We start from the raw sequence: 14943 nt of genomic DNA, 5'->3' as shown, positions 1-14943 counted from the left end.
ATCATTCCATTCATAGTTTTTGGATTTGCATATACAGGTTGACCCAAAAAATTAATGAATGGGTAAATGTATTTTATTGATTTAATCAGGAACTCCAGAACCGAATGTTTTAAAATCTTGCAAATGTTTTAAGGTTATAAAGAGCATAATACATTTTTAGTCAAAATATATTTGGTTATCTTCTACAAAAAACTGATGACGTCAGCTCAAAAGTTTGCCGAATAAATCCTATCTAGAATATACAAAATATGATGAGTCTGTACTTGTAGTTCATCATTTCATTCATATTTTTTGAATTTGCATATACCGGGTGACTCAAAAAAAAAATGAAATCTACTGCGAAAAAAAATAATATAGATATGCAGTCGTCACGTTTCCGACAGCGAGGGAAGTACTGTCTAAACTCTTTAGACCAATTTTTTTATTTTCATTTTCTCGTTTGTTCAGTTTTCTAAATTTTAATCTTTGATTTTTCAATTTCCCCGATTTTCCAATTTTGCAATTTTTAAAATTTATGAATTTCTTTATTTCTTTAATTTACAATATTTGGATTTTACAATATTTCGTTTTCTTCTCGATTTTGCAATTTTTCGATTTTTCAATCTTTCGGTTTTCAATTTGAGATCTTTTGACTTTTCGTTGTTTCAATTTTTGATTTTTCAGTTTCTTGATTTTTCAATTTTTCGTTTCTTCATACTTATAAATTTCAAAAAGTTTCATTTTTCCACTTTTACGATTTAGAATTTTTCCATTTTTCAGTTACTGGAATTTAAAACTTTTTCAGTTTTTTGTGTTTTAATTTTTAATTTTGATGAATTTTGCCATTCATTTCATTTTTTCTTCTTTCCAAATTTTGGATTCATTAATTTTTTCAATTTTAATTTTTTCAATGTCTCAATTTTTGGTTTTTCGGTTTTTCGATTTGTAATTATTCGATTTCGCAAATTTTCAATTTTTCAGCTTTTCGATTTCTCAATTTTTCAACTTTCCGAAAATTTGGAATATCAAAAATGAAAAAATGGGGAAGTATAAAATGAAAACTGAGATCTAAAAATTGAAAGTCAAGAGCTTGAAAAATAGAAGTAACCAAAAATTCAAAAATCGAAAGATTAAAAAAAAATTGGGAAACGTTAAAAGCGAAAAACTGAACAGTTTTTAAACTTTCGATTTTTCAGTTTTTCAATTTTTCAAGCGTTTGGTTTTTATTTTTCGTTTTCCCGATTTTTTTATTTTCATTTTCTCGTTTTTTTATTTCCTTTTATTTTTCAATGTTTCTTTCGATTTTATAATTTTTCGGTTGTTCAATTTTCTAAATTTTAATCTTTGATTTTTGAATTTACCCGATGTTCCAATTTTGCAATTTTTAAAATTTATGAATTTCTTTATTTCTTTAATTTTCAATATTTGGATTTTACAATAATTCGTTTTCTTCTCGATTTTGCAATTTTTCGATTTTTAAATTTCTCAATTTTTTATCTCAAGTTTAGGATTTTTCAATTTTTCGGTTGTCAATCTTAGATTTTTAATTTTTGTTTTTTTTTGACTTTTAGATTTTTCAATTTTTGGTTTCTTCAATTTTTGATTTTTTCTAGTTTTCGTTTTAAATATGTAATACATAATTATAAATTACAAAAATTTTCGTTTTTCAAATTTTACGAGTTTAGAATTTTTCCGTTTTTCGATTATTAGATTTTAAAACTTTTTCATTTATTTGATTTTACAATTTTTGGTTTTTCTAATTTTTCGTTTCTTCGGTTTTTCGATTTCGCAATTTTTCGATTTTTCAGTGTTTCGATTTCTCTCTCATCTCTTCAACTTTCTGAATCAAAAAAATGGAAAATTGTAAAATTGAAATGTCAAAATTGAAAAAAAGAGGAAGTATAAAGTGAAAACTGAAAAATCTAATCATTGGAAGTCAAGAGCTTGGAAAACTGAAGAAACCAAAAATTCAAAAACCGAAAGATTAAATATTGAGAAACGTTAAAAACGAAAAATTGAGCAGTTTTTCAATTTTCGATTTTTCAGTGACCCAATTTTTCAAGTTCTTGGTTTTTATTTGTCCTTTTCTCAATTTTTTAATTTTCATTTTCTCGTTTTTTCATTTCCTTTTTTTTCGATGTTTCTTTCGATTTTATAATTTTTTTGTTTATTCAATTTTTCAAAATTTTAATTTTTGATTTTTCAGTTCCCCGATGTTCCAATTTTTAAATTTTTCAATTTTGCAATTTTTGAAATTTACATTTCTGTATTTATTTAAATTTCAATATTTGGATTTTACAGTATTTTCGTTTTCTTCTTGATTTTGCCCTTTTTCGATTTTTAAAGTCCTCAATTTTTAATCGTTCGATTTTCCCAATTTTCCAGTTTTGGATTTCTAATTTTGGGATTTTCATTTTCTTTTTTTAATACTTTTTTGTTTTTTCATTTTTGATCTCGTAACAGTTTAAAAAAATAAAAGTAAAAATCGAAAAAATCAAAAACCAAAAATTGAAACATTGAAAAACTAAAAATCCAGACAGTTAAAAATTCGAGAATATTAATGAAACGAAAAAGAAGAAAAAACGAATAGAATCGAAAAATTGGGAAACCTAAAAATTGTGAAATCGAAAAATTATAGAACCGTTAAAATTGCAAAGTCCAAAAAGTGTAACTTCGGAAGATCGAAAAATTATAAATTAAATAGCGAGAAACTCCACAATTAAAAATCGAAACATTGAAAAACCGAATAAATGAAAAAGTTGTAAAATCCAATATTTAAAAAATGGAAAAATTTTAAAATTATAAGATTTAAAAAGATGAAAAATTTTAAAAGTTATTAATAATCATTAATAATTATTATTGTCTTTGCTATATGTATTGAAACACAACCTGTTGATTTTGCTTAAAATTTAGCAATTGGTAACAGCTTTCAATTGCTTGAGAACGGCTTTTAGTTAGAAAGTGGTATGAATGTGAACGTTACCAAAAATACGATCTGGCCTTCGAATAGAAATGGCAGAGGCGATACATACTTAAAAAGAAAACTAGAAAAATTGCAGATCAAAAATTGAAGGAACGAAAAATTTAAAAACCTACAATTGAAGAATTGAAAAATCGAAAACTGAAAAATTTTAAAATCCAAAAATTGAAAAATTTCACATTAAAAAAAAAGAAAAAATATAAAATCAAACAGTGAAAAGTTGAAAAATTACTCATTGCAAAATTGAAAAAAAAAAAAACAAAAAATTCAGAAGAATTGAAATTAAACAAACAAATTTTATAAAATTGGTTCATTGAACTATTGAAAAATTATAGAAATAAAGCACATAAAAAACCGAAACAAAAAATTGCAAATCGAAAATTTGAAGAAATGAAAAATTTAAGGATTTGAAAAGTGGAATAAATGAAAAATTTTAAATTCCGATACATAATTGAAAAATGGAAAAATTATAAAATTGTAAAATTAAAAAGTGAAATATTTAAGAAAACATCTATTAAAAATTGCAATTCAAAAATTGAAAAAACGAAAAATTAAAAAATCTAAAATTTGAAAATTGAAAAATTACAAATTAAATAATTGAGAATTCTAAACATTGACTAACTGAAAAAACAAAGAAAATAAAATACCGAAACAAAAAATGGCAAATTGATAAATTGAAACATCTAAAGTTAGAAAATTGAAAAATAAAAATCCGAAGATTTAGCAATTGTAAAATTGAGGAAAAAAAATCAACAATGAAAAACAGAAAAATTGTAAAAATAAAGAAAATATAACACCGAAAAATTGCAACTTAGATCGAAAAATTGCAAAATTGAAAGACTGCAAACTTTAAACTTGAAAACCCAAAATATTGCTAATTGAAAACTGAAGAAACAAAAAATTTAAAAATTGAGGAATTGAAAAATTGAAGACAAAAAACCATCAGAAACCAAAAACCCCAAAAAATTAAATTTTTCCAAGAAGCGGAATATATTGGACTCTACTTCAGGGGCGAGGGAGTTCTGTCGAAATAACCTTCGACCAATTTTTCGAGCGAATTGTCCATTGCACGAATAAAGTATATTTATCTATAAGCGGTGTCATTAGCGGAACTTGGCAAATATCGAATTTTTAAAAGTACTTGTTTGTGCTTTTTTGAATGAAATTTCTCGTTTGACAGCCAGCAGGACAATAAACACCCAACTACGACCCAATTAAAGCGCATTCGCCAGGTTATTTATCAACTAACTCCACAATTTAACCGTCGCAATTTTAATCCAATTTGTCAACACACAAACGCCGGATTGTTTATACGACAATTCCGCGATAAGCTTATCGCAGCAGCTCGCCTTCGTCCACACTTTCTAATATTTTGTCTTGTCGCGTGCCACGTGATCGCCTCCCGTCACCGTTTAATTATAACAATAAGCCTGCGACAGCTCAGCCCAAATTATTATTCATTATCGCGCATTATCTAGGCGTCGACAAACAGCGAACACATGGACGCAGCCGTTTCGGCATCTACACTATCTCCCGGCACGTAACATGCCGTACTTCAATCGAATTAATTCTCGGGGTTGTACGTGTATGACGTGTGGCAACACTGCTCGACGTTACACAGGATAGATATGTATGCATGATGGCAGGAGGCCGAGCCGTGCCAACAGCAACAGGTTGCTCGAGTCGACGCCGTGCCGCCGCCGCAGGAGCGGAGCAACGAACGTTTTGGCCGCTTGCCTGCCTCACCCTTCTGGTTAACAACCCGTTTATGGGAGGTAATCTGCCTCGAGTGGCGAGTGGACGAACGTTTTCGGGGTTGGGGCGGGCCGGTTTCGAAAAATTTGCGTTGATGGAGATGTTGGCAGAACGGTGAGGCTGAAATTGTAGTGTTCGGGGGAGTTAACACGGACAGATGGTTATAATGTGGTAAAGAAATATTCTTTGCGGTCTTATACCGTGTGAATTTTTACTTCTGTGTATGCTTGTTCTTTACCAACATTTTTTTTTCATTAGATACAATAAATTTAATAAAATTAATCACTCTGTAATTTTTTATTGATTAAATTAAGAATGTGAAAATACGCATACCATTTTGTTCGATTGACGCTTATTAATAACTTTGATCCTCTGTTTTAACGCGATAAACTCATTCAAATCAAACAAATTTCTGCGTGACATTTTTCCTATGTATATTAAGTGACAAAGGAAATCAGAACACTCAGTAATAGTAAGAATATTTTAAAAATTTTATTAGTACTTGCCAAGATAAGGCTGATTTTGGCAAATAACATACCCTGTAAGAAAAAAAAGTGTGGGTGGGCGGGGTTAGTACCTGCTACGATAATTAAGATAATCTTCGAAACTACCGAAAAAATAAAAAAAAAAGTTTTTTGTCCTTCGAAAATTAACCAAGGACATTTTTTTATGAAGTCAGATTTGTAGAAATTATGTTCGGTTCCATTTCTTCGAAAAATCCAACAATTTTGGCAGAATTGATCAAATGAAAAAATGTCAATTTTCGAGGCAAAGCATTAATTTTGAAATCAAATTTTTCAAAAATTTTGCTCCGGGGGCATTAATACTTCCTGTTTTTCAAATAATCTGTCGTGATTTATATCCCGAAAAATTTTTAATATCTTCCACCGTATAAATTTTTTCAGCGTTTTTCGAGCATGAATTGAAAATTATTCAGACATTTTCTTGTAGATTTCAACTGGTTCTTGTTGATTACAACGTTGGGCTTCATATCATCAAAAACTCCAATAATTTTTCCAGAACTGATAAAATTTTCGTTTTTGCAATTTTAGGAATTTACAATTTTTCCAGTTTTTAATTACTAGATTTTAAAACTTTTTCATTTATTCGATTTTTCAATTTTTGGACTTTCTAATTTTTCGACGTTCAAATTTTTCTATTATTTGTTTTCCAATGTTTCAATTTTTCGTTTTTTCGGTTTTTTGATTTCGCAATTTTTCGATTTTTCAGTTTCTCGATTTCTCAGTTTTCAACTTTCTGAATCAAAAAAATCGAAAATTGTAAAGTTGAAGTATCAAAAATGAAAAAAAGAGGAAGTATAAAGTGAAAACTGAAAAATCCAAACATTGGAAGTCGTGAGCTTGGAAAATTGAAGAAACTAAAAATTCAAAAATCGAAAGATTAAAAATTGAGAAACGTTAAAAGCGAAAACAGTTTTCAATTTTCGGTGACCTAATTTTTAAAGTTCTTGGTTTTTATTTTTCCTTTTCCCAATTTTTTTATTATCATTTTCCCGTTTTTTCATTTCCTTTATTTTTTAAATGTTTCTTTCGATTTTATAATTTTTCGTTTATTCAATTTTTCAAAATTTTTATTTTTGATTTTTCAATTCCCCTCTGTGTTCCAATTTTTAAATTTTCAATTTCAATATTTGGATTTTACAGTATTTTCGTTTTCTTCTTGATTTTGCCCTTTTTCGATTTTTAAAGTTCTAAATTTTTAATCGTTCGATTTTTCCATTTTTCCAGTTTGGGAAATTATTTTCGGTTCCATTTTTTCGAAAAATCCAACAATTTTACCAGAATTGATCAAATGAAAAATTGACAATTTTCGAGGCAAAAATTCATTTTGAAACCAAATTTTTCAAAAATTTTGGTCCGGGGGTATTAATACTTTCTGTTTTTCAAATAACCTGTCGAGATTTATATCCCAAAATCTCTTGAGTATTTTTACGCAATTTTTCAAAAACTTAAAATTTTCAATATCCTCGTCCGCTGTATAAATTTTTTCAGCGTTTTTCGAGCATGAATTGAAAATTACTCAAAGACATTTTCTTGTAGATTTCAACTGGTTCTTATAGATTACAACTTTGGGCTTCATATCATCAAAAATTCCAATAATTTTTCCAGAACTGATAAAATGAAAATTGACAATTTTTATTATTTGAAAAAATGTCATTTCAAACTGAATTTTTCGAAAATTTTGGTCCGGGACCATCAAGACGTAATGTTTTTGAATCATTTCAAATTTTGATCATTTACTTCAATTGTCCTAGTAACCACGTGTATAAAAAATTATTAAAATATGCTTACTGTTACTGGGTGTACTGATTTCCATGTCACTGAGTATATAAACATGAACATTTCAAGTTATACATGTTGCTGAGAGGCCATTTTTCCCGTTGGTTACCTGCTCTAAATGTACATTGCCCGTACTTGTGCGGCGTCCGGCCAGAGGCAGATTTATAAGGATTTTGGAGCATCAGGGCCTCCAAATTAAGGGGCTCCTTGTGGCCTAAATGTAAACGAAAATGAAATGTATTTGTTTTTAATTTGGTTTTAGAGATCCAGTAATTTATGACTTGCAGCCAGTCAGCCACCTACATAAAGAGCAGCCGTCGGCTGACGTTTTGTTAAAAATTAAAAAATCCACTTGCATAATTAATTTTTCCTTTAACTATCCTTATTGGAATCTACAGTGCTTACGATATTCGGATAATTATCTTGGTTTTGTTCAAAATTAAGACTACAACTTATTCATTAGGTATTAGATTAAATAATAAGATGTCTGAGCGCACATAATATTGTTACGAAATAAACCCATACGTCGCTCCGGTACCACGCCTATGGGTTTTCTAGTATGTGTGGCGATGATGGGTGATTCATCGTTGGTGACGGCGGCCGAGCGGCGTTCGCTAAAGAAAAGTCTGGAAGCGGAAGTCGCGATGGGTATTCCAGAAAGACCTCGATCACGGAATCTCTAGAAGGAACCATCGGTTTAAATAGAGGCCACTTTCGGGAACGAGCATTATTTAATCAACGAGTCGAGTCCAGTGAATGTTGAGAATCCAGTTAAGTTGCGCCGGAATTATTTTTCCATAATCGCTGCATGTATTTAGTCATGTAAATTTGATTTACTAAGAAATAAATTGTTAAGTTTCAACATGAACAGGAGTTAGTAACATAACCTAGTTTTCAGCGTTCAGCTACAGACAACCTATATTTAGAATATGTTGTGAAATTGCGAATTTATCACAACATTGCGCATTTTTAAGAACAGACCTAATCACAATTTTTTTCTTTTCATTTTTTCATTTATTAAAATTTTATAATTTTTACTTCCTGGGCGTAAGCTAAGGAAGTATAGTAATCGAGTTCATCGGGCGACTTCCCAGTTTCATGTTTTCTCGACGTTTCAAGACCCTGAGAGTATGAAACGTGATCTCCCGTTTCCATCTGTCTGTCTGTGTCGATTTTTATTACCCGGATAATCTTCGAAACTACTGGACCGATTGTTGTCAAATTTTGTACATATTTTGCCACCGGGACTTGTGGTCGCACGTTCGGTACAAACCTCCTTATTTTTATTAGATAAAATAAATTTCCTAAAATGAATCACTATCTAATTTTTTATTGGTAAAGTTAAGAACGAGTCACTTAATTTCTTTGAGAATTTGAGAATATGCACGTCTTTGTTATTAAGGGACAAATTCATTAAAATCAAAGAAATTTCTACGTGACATTCTTCCGATGTATAAACATAAGCACTTGTAGTTAAGCATGTAATTATTGCTGAGGGGCTATTTTTTCCAGTTGGTCAAATATATTTCGTATTGTTATTTTTTAATTTTTAAAAAAACCGGGATTTTGACTTATATTTCAGGCGTGAATTTGTGCCGAAATAATCTTCGACTAATTTTTTAAGATTACAAATTGTGTCAAATTACGACCTACTTTTCGGCCGAATTTGTTCTGTTCACAAATTCTTGGTTAACTAGATCGAAATTCAAAAAGATCACCCGGTATATATAGTTATTTGAGGTTTCATATATAGATCTTCTCACTTCCTGTACTTCTTCATTTTCGTTTTTTAACCTTTTCAAATCTACATTCTTGTCCCTCTTGGATCTGTTCTGTTTTTGTTGGTTAATAACCTTGTAGCAATTTTTTTGTTTTAAGAAAATCTCATTTTTTCATTAATTACAAATATGCTAAGAATTTTTTTTGCATTCAGAAAATTGTGAAAGTTATCAAACAAGCAGAAACAATAATAAATTGTGACCGTCGGCCGTTTCTGCTTCCTGTTCTGAGTTCATGGTTTCGCAGAATAATGCGTTTGTATTAATGCAAAATGACGTATCACCAATTTTTATCATTAAAAAAAAAAAATGAAAGTCAAAAGAAGTTCTGTCCAAATAAACTTTTTCAGTCCTAACTTTACTCTCTCTAGTAATCACCTCTAGCACCAAGTTAAACAGTACAGTCGATAGCAGGTCACCTTGTCTGAGACCTCATTCTACTCCGAATTCCTTGGATTTGTGCCCTTTCCAAACCATTCCATTCTTTGTTTTTTCTAATGTGTATTTCAATGTAGTGATTTTGTCTAAAATTACTGACCTTCGGAATATCTTTAACAAATGTGTTGAAGAGAATAGGCCCAAGATTTGATCCTTGCGTGACCCCGTCAGTAGAAGAATACACCCAAGATGGTGGTTATTATAATTAAATTAGACACTAGAGATTGAAGAGTAAATATCGTTGGGATGGCTGGCAGGAGTGCATCAAGTAGATAACGCGATAAGCGATACGTAATCGCCCGATTTTCCTCAATTTGGGTGTTATCTCGCGTTTTTATTGTTCCAAAGCATTGTAAACGTACGTAACACAATTTAATTTAATCTGAAGGTGCGATAAGGGGGTACTCGGAGTCAAGAGTCGGTGAAAAGTCAAGTCGGACCACTCGCTATCGAATTACCGTTTGGATTGCCCGAAGACCGAACCGAACGTATCACGATCGGATCACCTGTGCCACCTACGTTGTGACGGGTTATCTCTACTATCTGACGATTGACATACACACAACAATTATTTGGAACGTCTGATTGACGTGAAGGTGGTTGATCAGATAATTTGACGTATTGTTGAGTATTTGAATGGGCTTGGATTGGTTCCAGGGTTAGGGATGGATTAATAGATGTTATCTTGTGGTTTTCAAAGGAATCTAGGGTTTTTGCTTCCAAATTGACGGAGAAAGATGTGTTCTAGTGTGGAATGCGCGATAGTCGGTCCCCCGTTTCCGTTAATAAAATTGATTTATTCATCTCCTTCAAAATATCGCTGACGTCACGTGAAATGTGTAACGTGACACTTTATTTGGCATGAATCTTTTACTTTTTCATTTGAGTTTTAAGAGATTTACCGGCTTGAATATAACATGACCGTGCTTAAAAGGACGTTAAACGCTCGGGTTATATTGTCAATTAGGCGGTAGTTACGGACTTTTTAAACTTCTCGAGCTCAAGTTTTAGACCTTGAATTTAGTTTAGTTAGTCTGACACACATTTCAGAAAAAGTGCATAAAATTTCCACGTCCATGTGCAAGGTCAGTCGATCAATCACGACACAATTGTACATTTTCGTAAACAAGAAAAAACTCCACAATAATTTAAAATTAAAAGTCGATCTAAGTAGTCCCATCGTCGATTTCTTCACCAGAAACAAGGTGATGAAGACAATAGAGTAGCTTTCTTCGTTGCCCAGTTAACTGTGATTACTTCCGGATGTCGTTGACCTATTCATACTTCATGAACGGTTCAATTGTGAGCTAAAGCAAATTCGTACTCATCGAGACGGCGATGATTAATGATCCTTCCTCCTCTATCGAATAAAACGTACACAATTTGGATCGCCACCAAAAAAAAAATCGTTTTTCCCGTTACAATATGCCACGTTATAAATACACCGTAAACACGGAATCCATGGAGGGGATGCAATCGTGAGACCTTGGTGGAATCGACTTACGCACCCACCGTAACGTTGCAAAACGCCACGCTTTCGTAACAGAAGCTCCCATTTCCCCGCTTTCCCCTACCGTAAAGGCGCGCTTACACAGCCGCAGCTCGGGCGAGCACGCTTTATTATAATTTGTGTGGTTTGTTTCAGACGGAGCTCTCGGGCATCAAATGGCGTAAGCTGGTCTACTGCGAGCTGGGTGGTGGTGCCGCCCCCGGCCACTGCGGCGGCGAGCTCCTCGACGACCCGGTGCTCCGTAGCTACGCCAAATGCCTCGCCGCCGACATCCTGTGCGTTTGGCGGCGCGTTTCGACGCCCCGAAGCACCGATATGTTCGAACCGGGGCCGCCGCCGCCGCCACCCCTCAGCTTGTCGACGTCGAAGGAACTGTGGATATTCTGGTACGGAGAGGAACCAGATCTGAGCGTCCTTATCGCACCGGAACTCAACACTCCCGGTAAGACGGTTGATTGGTTAAAAATAGATGATTAGGGGGTGTAGGAGACGGAGAAGTTTGACCAGGTGCTGGTTGGGTTGCTGAGTTTTTAAATGTGTAAGTTGGGCTTAAAAAATTCGAATGGTGGGCGTTGTTTTCGGCGGAAAGAATAATGTAAAAACGTAATTATGAATTTATAACGTTACGAAAGAAACTTGTTTTAAATTCAAAGTAGCGAAATAAAAAGTGAAACCTTTGGAATTTTCTTCAAAGGAAAAATGGTGCCAGCGTGTTTGCTTAGTTAAAATATTCAAAAAATTACAAAATATCTTATCAAACTTGTTTTGTTCCATGTTTGTTTTTTTTTTTAATTATAACATTTGTTTGCGATTTTTTTTCCTGATACCTCTATAGAGTAAAAACCAGTGACGCAATAAGCTTTTTTGACTTGAATTTTTCAATTCCCCAATTCTTATTCAATTTCAATTTTAATTATTATAATTTTTTGTTTCTTCTGCTTTTCGATTTGCAACCTTTCGAGTTTTTAACTTTAAATTTTCCAGTTTTTCAATTTCGCAATTTTTCGATTTACGATTTTTCAATTTTTTTTTCTTCAATTAGATTTTGCAACTTTTTGTTTGGATGTTTCAATTTTAAATCTTTTAATTGTTCGTTTTAGATATTCGAGTTTCTCGATTTTTTAATTTTTCGATTTTTAATTTTTCCAGTTCCTCGATAATTAACTTTTCAATTTTTCCATCTTTCAAGGTTACACTTATTCTACTTTCTAATTTTGACTTTTCGTTTTTACAATTTTTTTTGGCTTTCAATTTTTTCGATTCGCTTGGGTTTTTCTTCTTTCCAATTTTTCGATTCATCAATTTTTTAAGTTTGTCGATTTTTAGTTTTTCAGTGTTTTAATTTTTCGTTTCTTCAGTTTTTGGATTGCAATTTTTCTTTTTCAGTTTTTCAATTTTCCAGTTATGTCCTATTATTTGGTTTTTGAATGTTCAATTTGTCGAATAAAAAAAAAATGGAAAAAGTGCAAACTTGTAATGTTGAAAAATCAAACATCATATAACAAAAAGGTACAAAATGAAAACTTTGAAAATCTAAAAATTGGAAATCAAGAACTTGAAAAATTGAAATATCGAAACTTAAAAATGGAAAAAGTACAACATCGAGTAAAATGATAATTGTAAAGTCGAAATTTTGGAAATTAAATTTCAAAAATTGAATAATTTTCGATTTTTCTTTGGAATCAAAAAATTGTTACGTAAAATTGTAAAATTGAAATATCAAAAATGAGAAAGTATAAAATAAAAACTGAAAAATTTAAAAATAGGAAGTCAAGAATTTAAAATCGAAAAAATGAAATGAAAATTAAGTAAATCGAAAAATCCAAAAATGCAAAATCGAAAAATTTTAAAGTTGGAAAATCGAGGAATTGAAAAATCGAAGATTGAAAATTTGAAAAATTGAAAAAACTGAAGCAAATGAAAAAACGAGGAATTGTGATACTAAATCGAGAAAATGAAAAGAAAAAATCGGGAAAATGAAAATAAAAATCGGGAAAATGAAAAACAGAAATCAAATATGTACCAAAAAAATTTGAGACACAAATATTTACAAATCGGAAAATTAAAAATTGAGAAACTGGAAGCTCAAAAAATGAAAAATTGTAATATCGAAAAATTGCTAAATTGAAGATTTGTAAATCGAAATTTTGATAAATTTTTAAGTCGGGGAACTGAAAAGCTGCAATATTGCAATATTATAATTTATAATTTTGCGACTTCTCAATTTTTCAACTTTTCGAATAAAAAATTGGAACGTTGCAATTTGTAAAATTGAACTATCAAGAATGAAAAAACGAGAAAATATAAAATGAAAACTGAAAAATCTAAAAATTGTGACGTAAAATTGTAAAATTGAAATATCAAAAATGAGAAAGTATAAGATGAAAACTGAAAAATTTAAAAATAGGAAATTAAGAAATTAAAATCGAAAAAATGAAAATTAAATAAATCCAAAAATTGCAAAATCGAAAAATTTCAAAGTTGGAAAATCTATGAATTGAAAAATCAAAGATTGAAAATTTGAAAAATTGAAGGAAATGAAAAAACGAAAAATTGTGGTATTAAATTGAAAAAATGGAAGTAAAAAATCTGGAAAATGAAAAACAGAAATCAAATGCTTGAAAAATTTGGGAAACAAAAAAGTTCAAAAAATGAAAAATCGTAATACCGAAAAATTGCTAAATTGAAGATTTGTAAATCTAAAAATCGAAAAATTTTTAAGTTGAGGAGCTGAAAAACTGCAATATTGCAAAATTATAATTTTTATTTTGTGACTTCTCAATTTTCAACTTTTCGAATAAAAAATTGGAACGTTGCAAATTTGTAAAATTGAACTATCAAGAATGAAAAAACGAGAAAGTATAAAATGAAAACTGAAAAATTGAAAAAGTACAAAATCAAGAAAATGAAAATTGTAAATTCGAAAATTAAAGAAATCAAAAACCCGAGAAACTCAAAAATTGCAAAAATAAAAAATCAAAGATTGAAAATTTCTAAAATTGAATAAAGGAAAATATAATTTTTAATTTTTCGATTTTTCTTTGGAATCGAAAAATTGTAACGTAAAATTGTAAAATTGAAATATCAAAAATGAGAAAGTATAAAATGAAAACTGAAAAATCTAAAAATTGGGAATCAAGAACTTGAAAAATTGAAATATCGAAACTTAAAAATTGGGAAAGTACAAAATCGAGAAAATGAAAATTGTAAATTCGGAAATTAAAGAAATCAAAAAATTCAAAAATTGCAAAAATAAAAATCAAAGATCGAAAATTTCAAAAATTCAATAAACGAAAATATAATTTTTAATTTTTCGATTTTTCTTTGGAATCAAAAAATTGTAACGTAAAATTGTGAAATTGAAATATCAAAAATGAGAAAGTATAAGATGAAAACTGAAAAATTTAAAAATAGGAAATTAAGAAATGCAAATCGAAAAAATGAAAATTAAATAAAACGGAAAATCCAAAAATTGCAAAATCGAAAAATTTCAAAGTTGGAAAATCGAAGAATTGAAAAATCAAAGATTGAAAATTTGAAAAATTGAAAAACTGAAGGAAATGAAAAAACGAAAAATTGTGGTATTAAATTGAAAAAATGGAAGTAAAAAATCTGGAAAATTAAAACTAGAAATCAAATACTTGAAAAATTTGGGAAACAAAAAATTGAAAAATAAGAAATTAAAAATTGAGAAACTGGAAGTTCCAAAAATGAAAAATTGCTAATTTGACGATTTGTAAATCGAATAATTGAAAAATTTTGCAAAATTATAGTTTTTAATTTGGCAACGAAAAAACGAGAAAATAAACTGAAAAATCTAAAAATTGGATATCATGCGCTTGAAAAATTGTGGAATCAGAAAGTTGAAAAATCGAAAGATTAAAATTTAAGAAACTTTGAAGTTGAAAAATTGAGAAACTTTATAGTTAAAAAAATTAAATATGTATTATAAAGTCGAAATATTGGAAATTAAAGAAATGGGAAAATCCAAAAATTGAAAAATCGCTAAGTTTGAAAGCTGGGAAATCGAGGAACCAAAAAATCGAAGATTGAAAAATTGAACAAACGAAAAATTATAAAATCGAGACATTGAAAGAAATAAAAAATCGAGAAAATGAAAATTCAAAAATCGGTAAAATGAAAAATAAAAAACAAAAAATTCAGAAACCGAAAATTTTAAAAATTAAAGATTCAAAAATGCAA

General features: G+C 29.9%; 1 protein-coding gene across 3 annotated transcripts in view; it reads left to right on the top strand.

The window, feature by feature from the left end:
- Window positions 1-14943, top strand: part of LOC135132661 (mediator of RNA polymerase II transcription subunit 13) — a 138926-nt gene that overhangs the window by 33991 nt on the left and 89992 nt on the right. For all 3 annotated transcript variants that reach the window (XM_064060812.1, XM_064060811.1, XM_064060810.1), the window contains exon 2: window positions 10876-11182. In XM_064060812.1, coding sequence (XP_063916882.1) covers window positions 10876-11182 — 307 coding nt within the window. The remainder of the gene's footprint in view (window positions 1-10875; window positions 11183-14943) is intronic.

The sequence above is a fragment of the Zophobas morio genome, unplaced genomic scaffold, assembly GCF_036711695.1.
Source record: "Zophobas morio isolate AGI-343-1 ecotype UQ-CSIRO unplaced genomic scaffold, CSIRO_AGI_Zmor_V1 ptg000021l, whole genome shotgun sequence".
NCBI classification, from domain to species: Eukaryota; Metazoa; Arthropoda; class Insecta; order Coleoptera; family Tenebrionidae; genus Zophobas; species Zophobas morio.
Note: the sequence above shows the minus strand (reverse complement) of the source record. Positions and strands in the feature narration are given on the sequence as shown.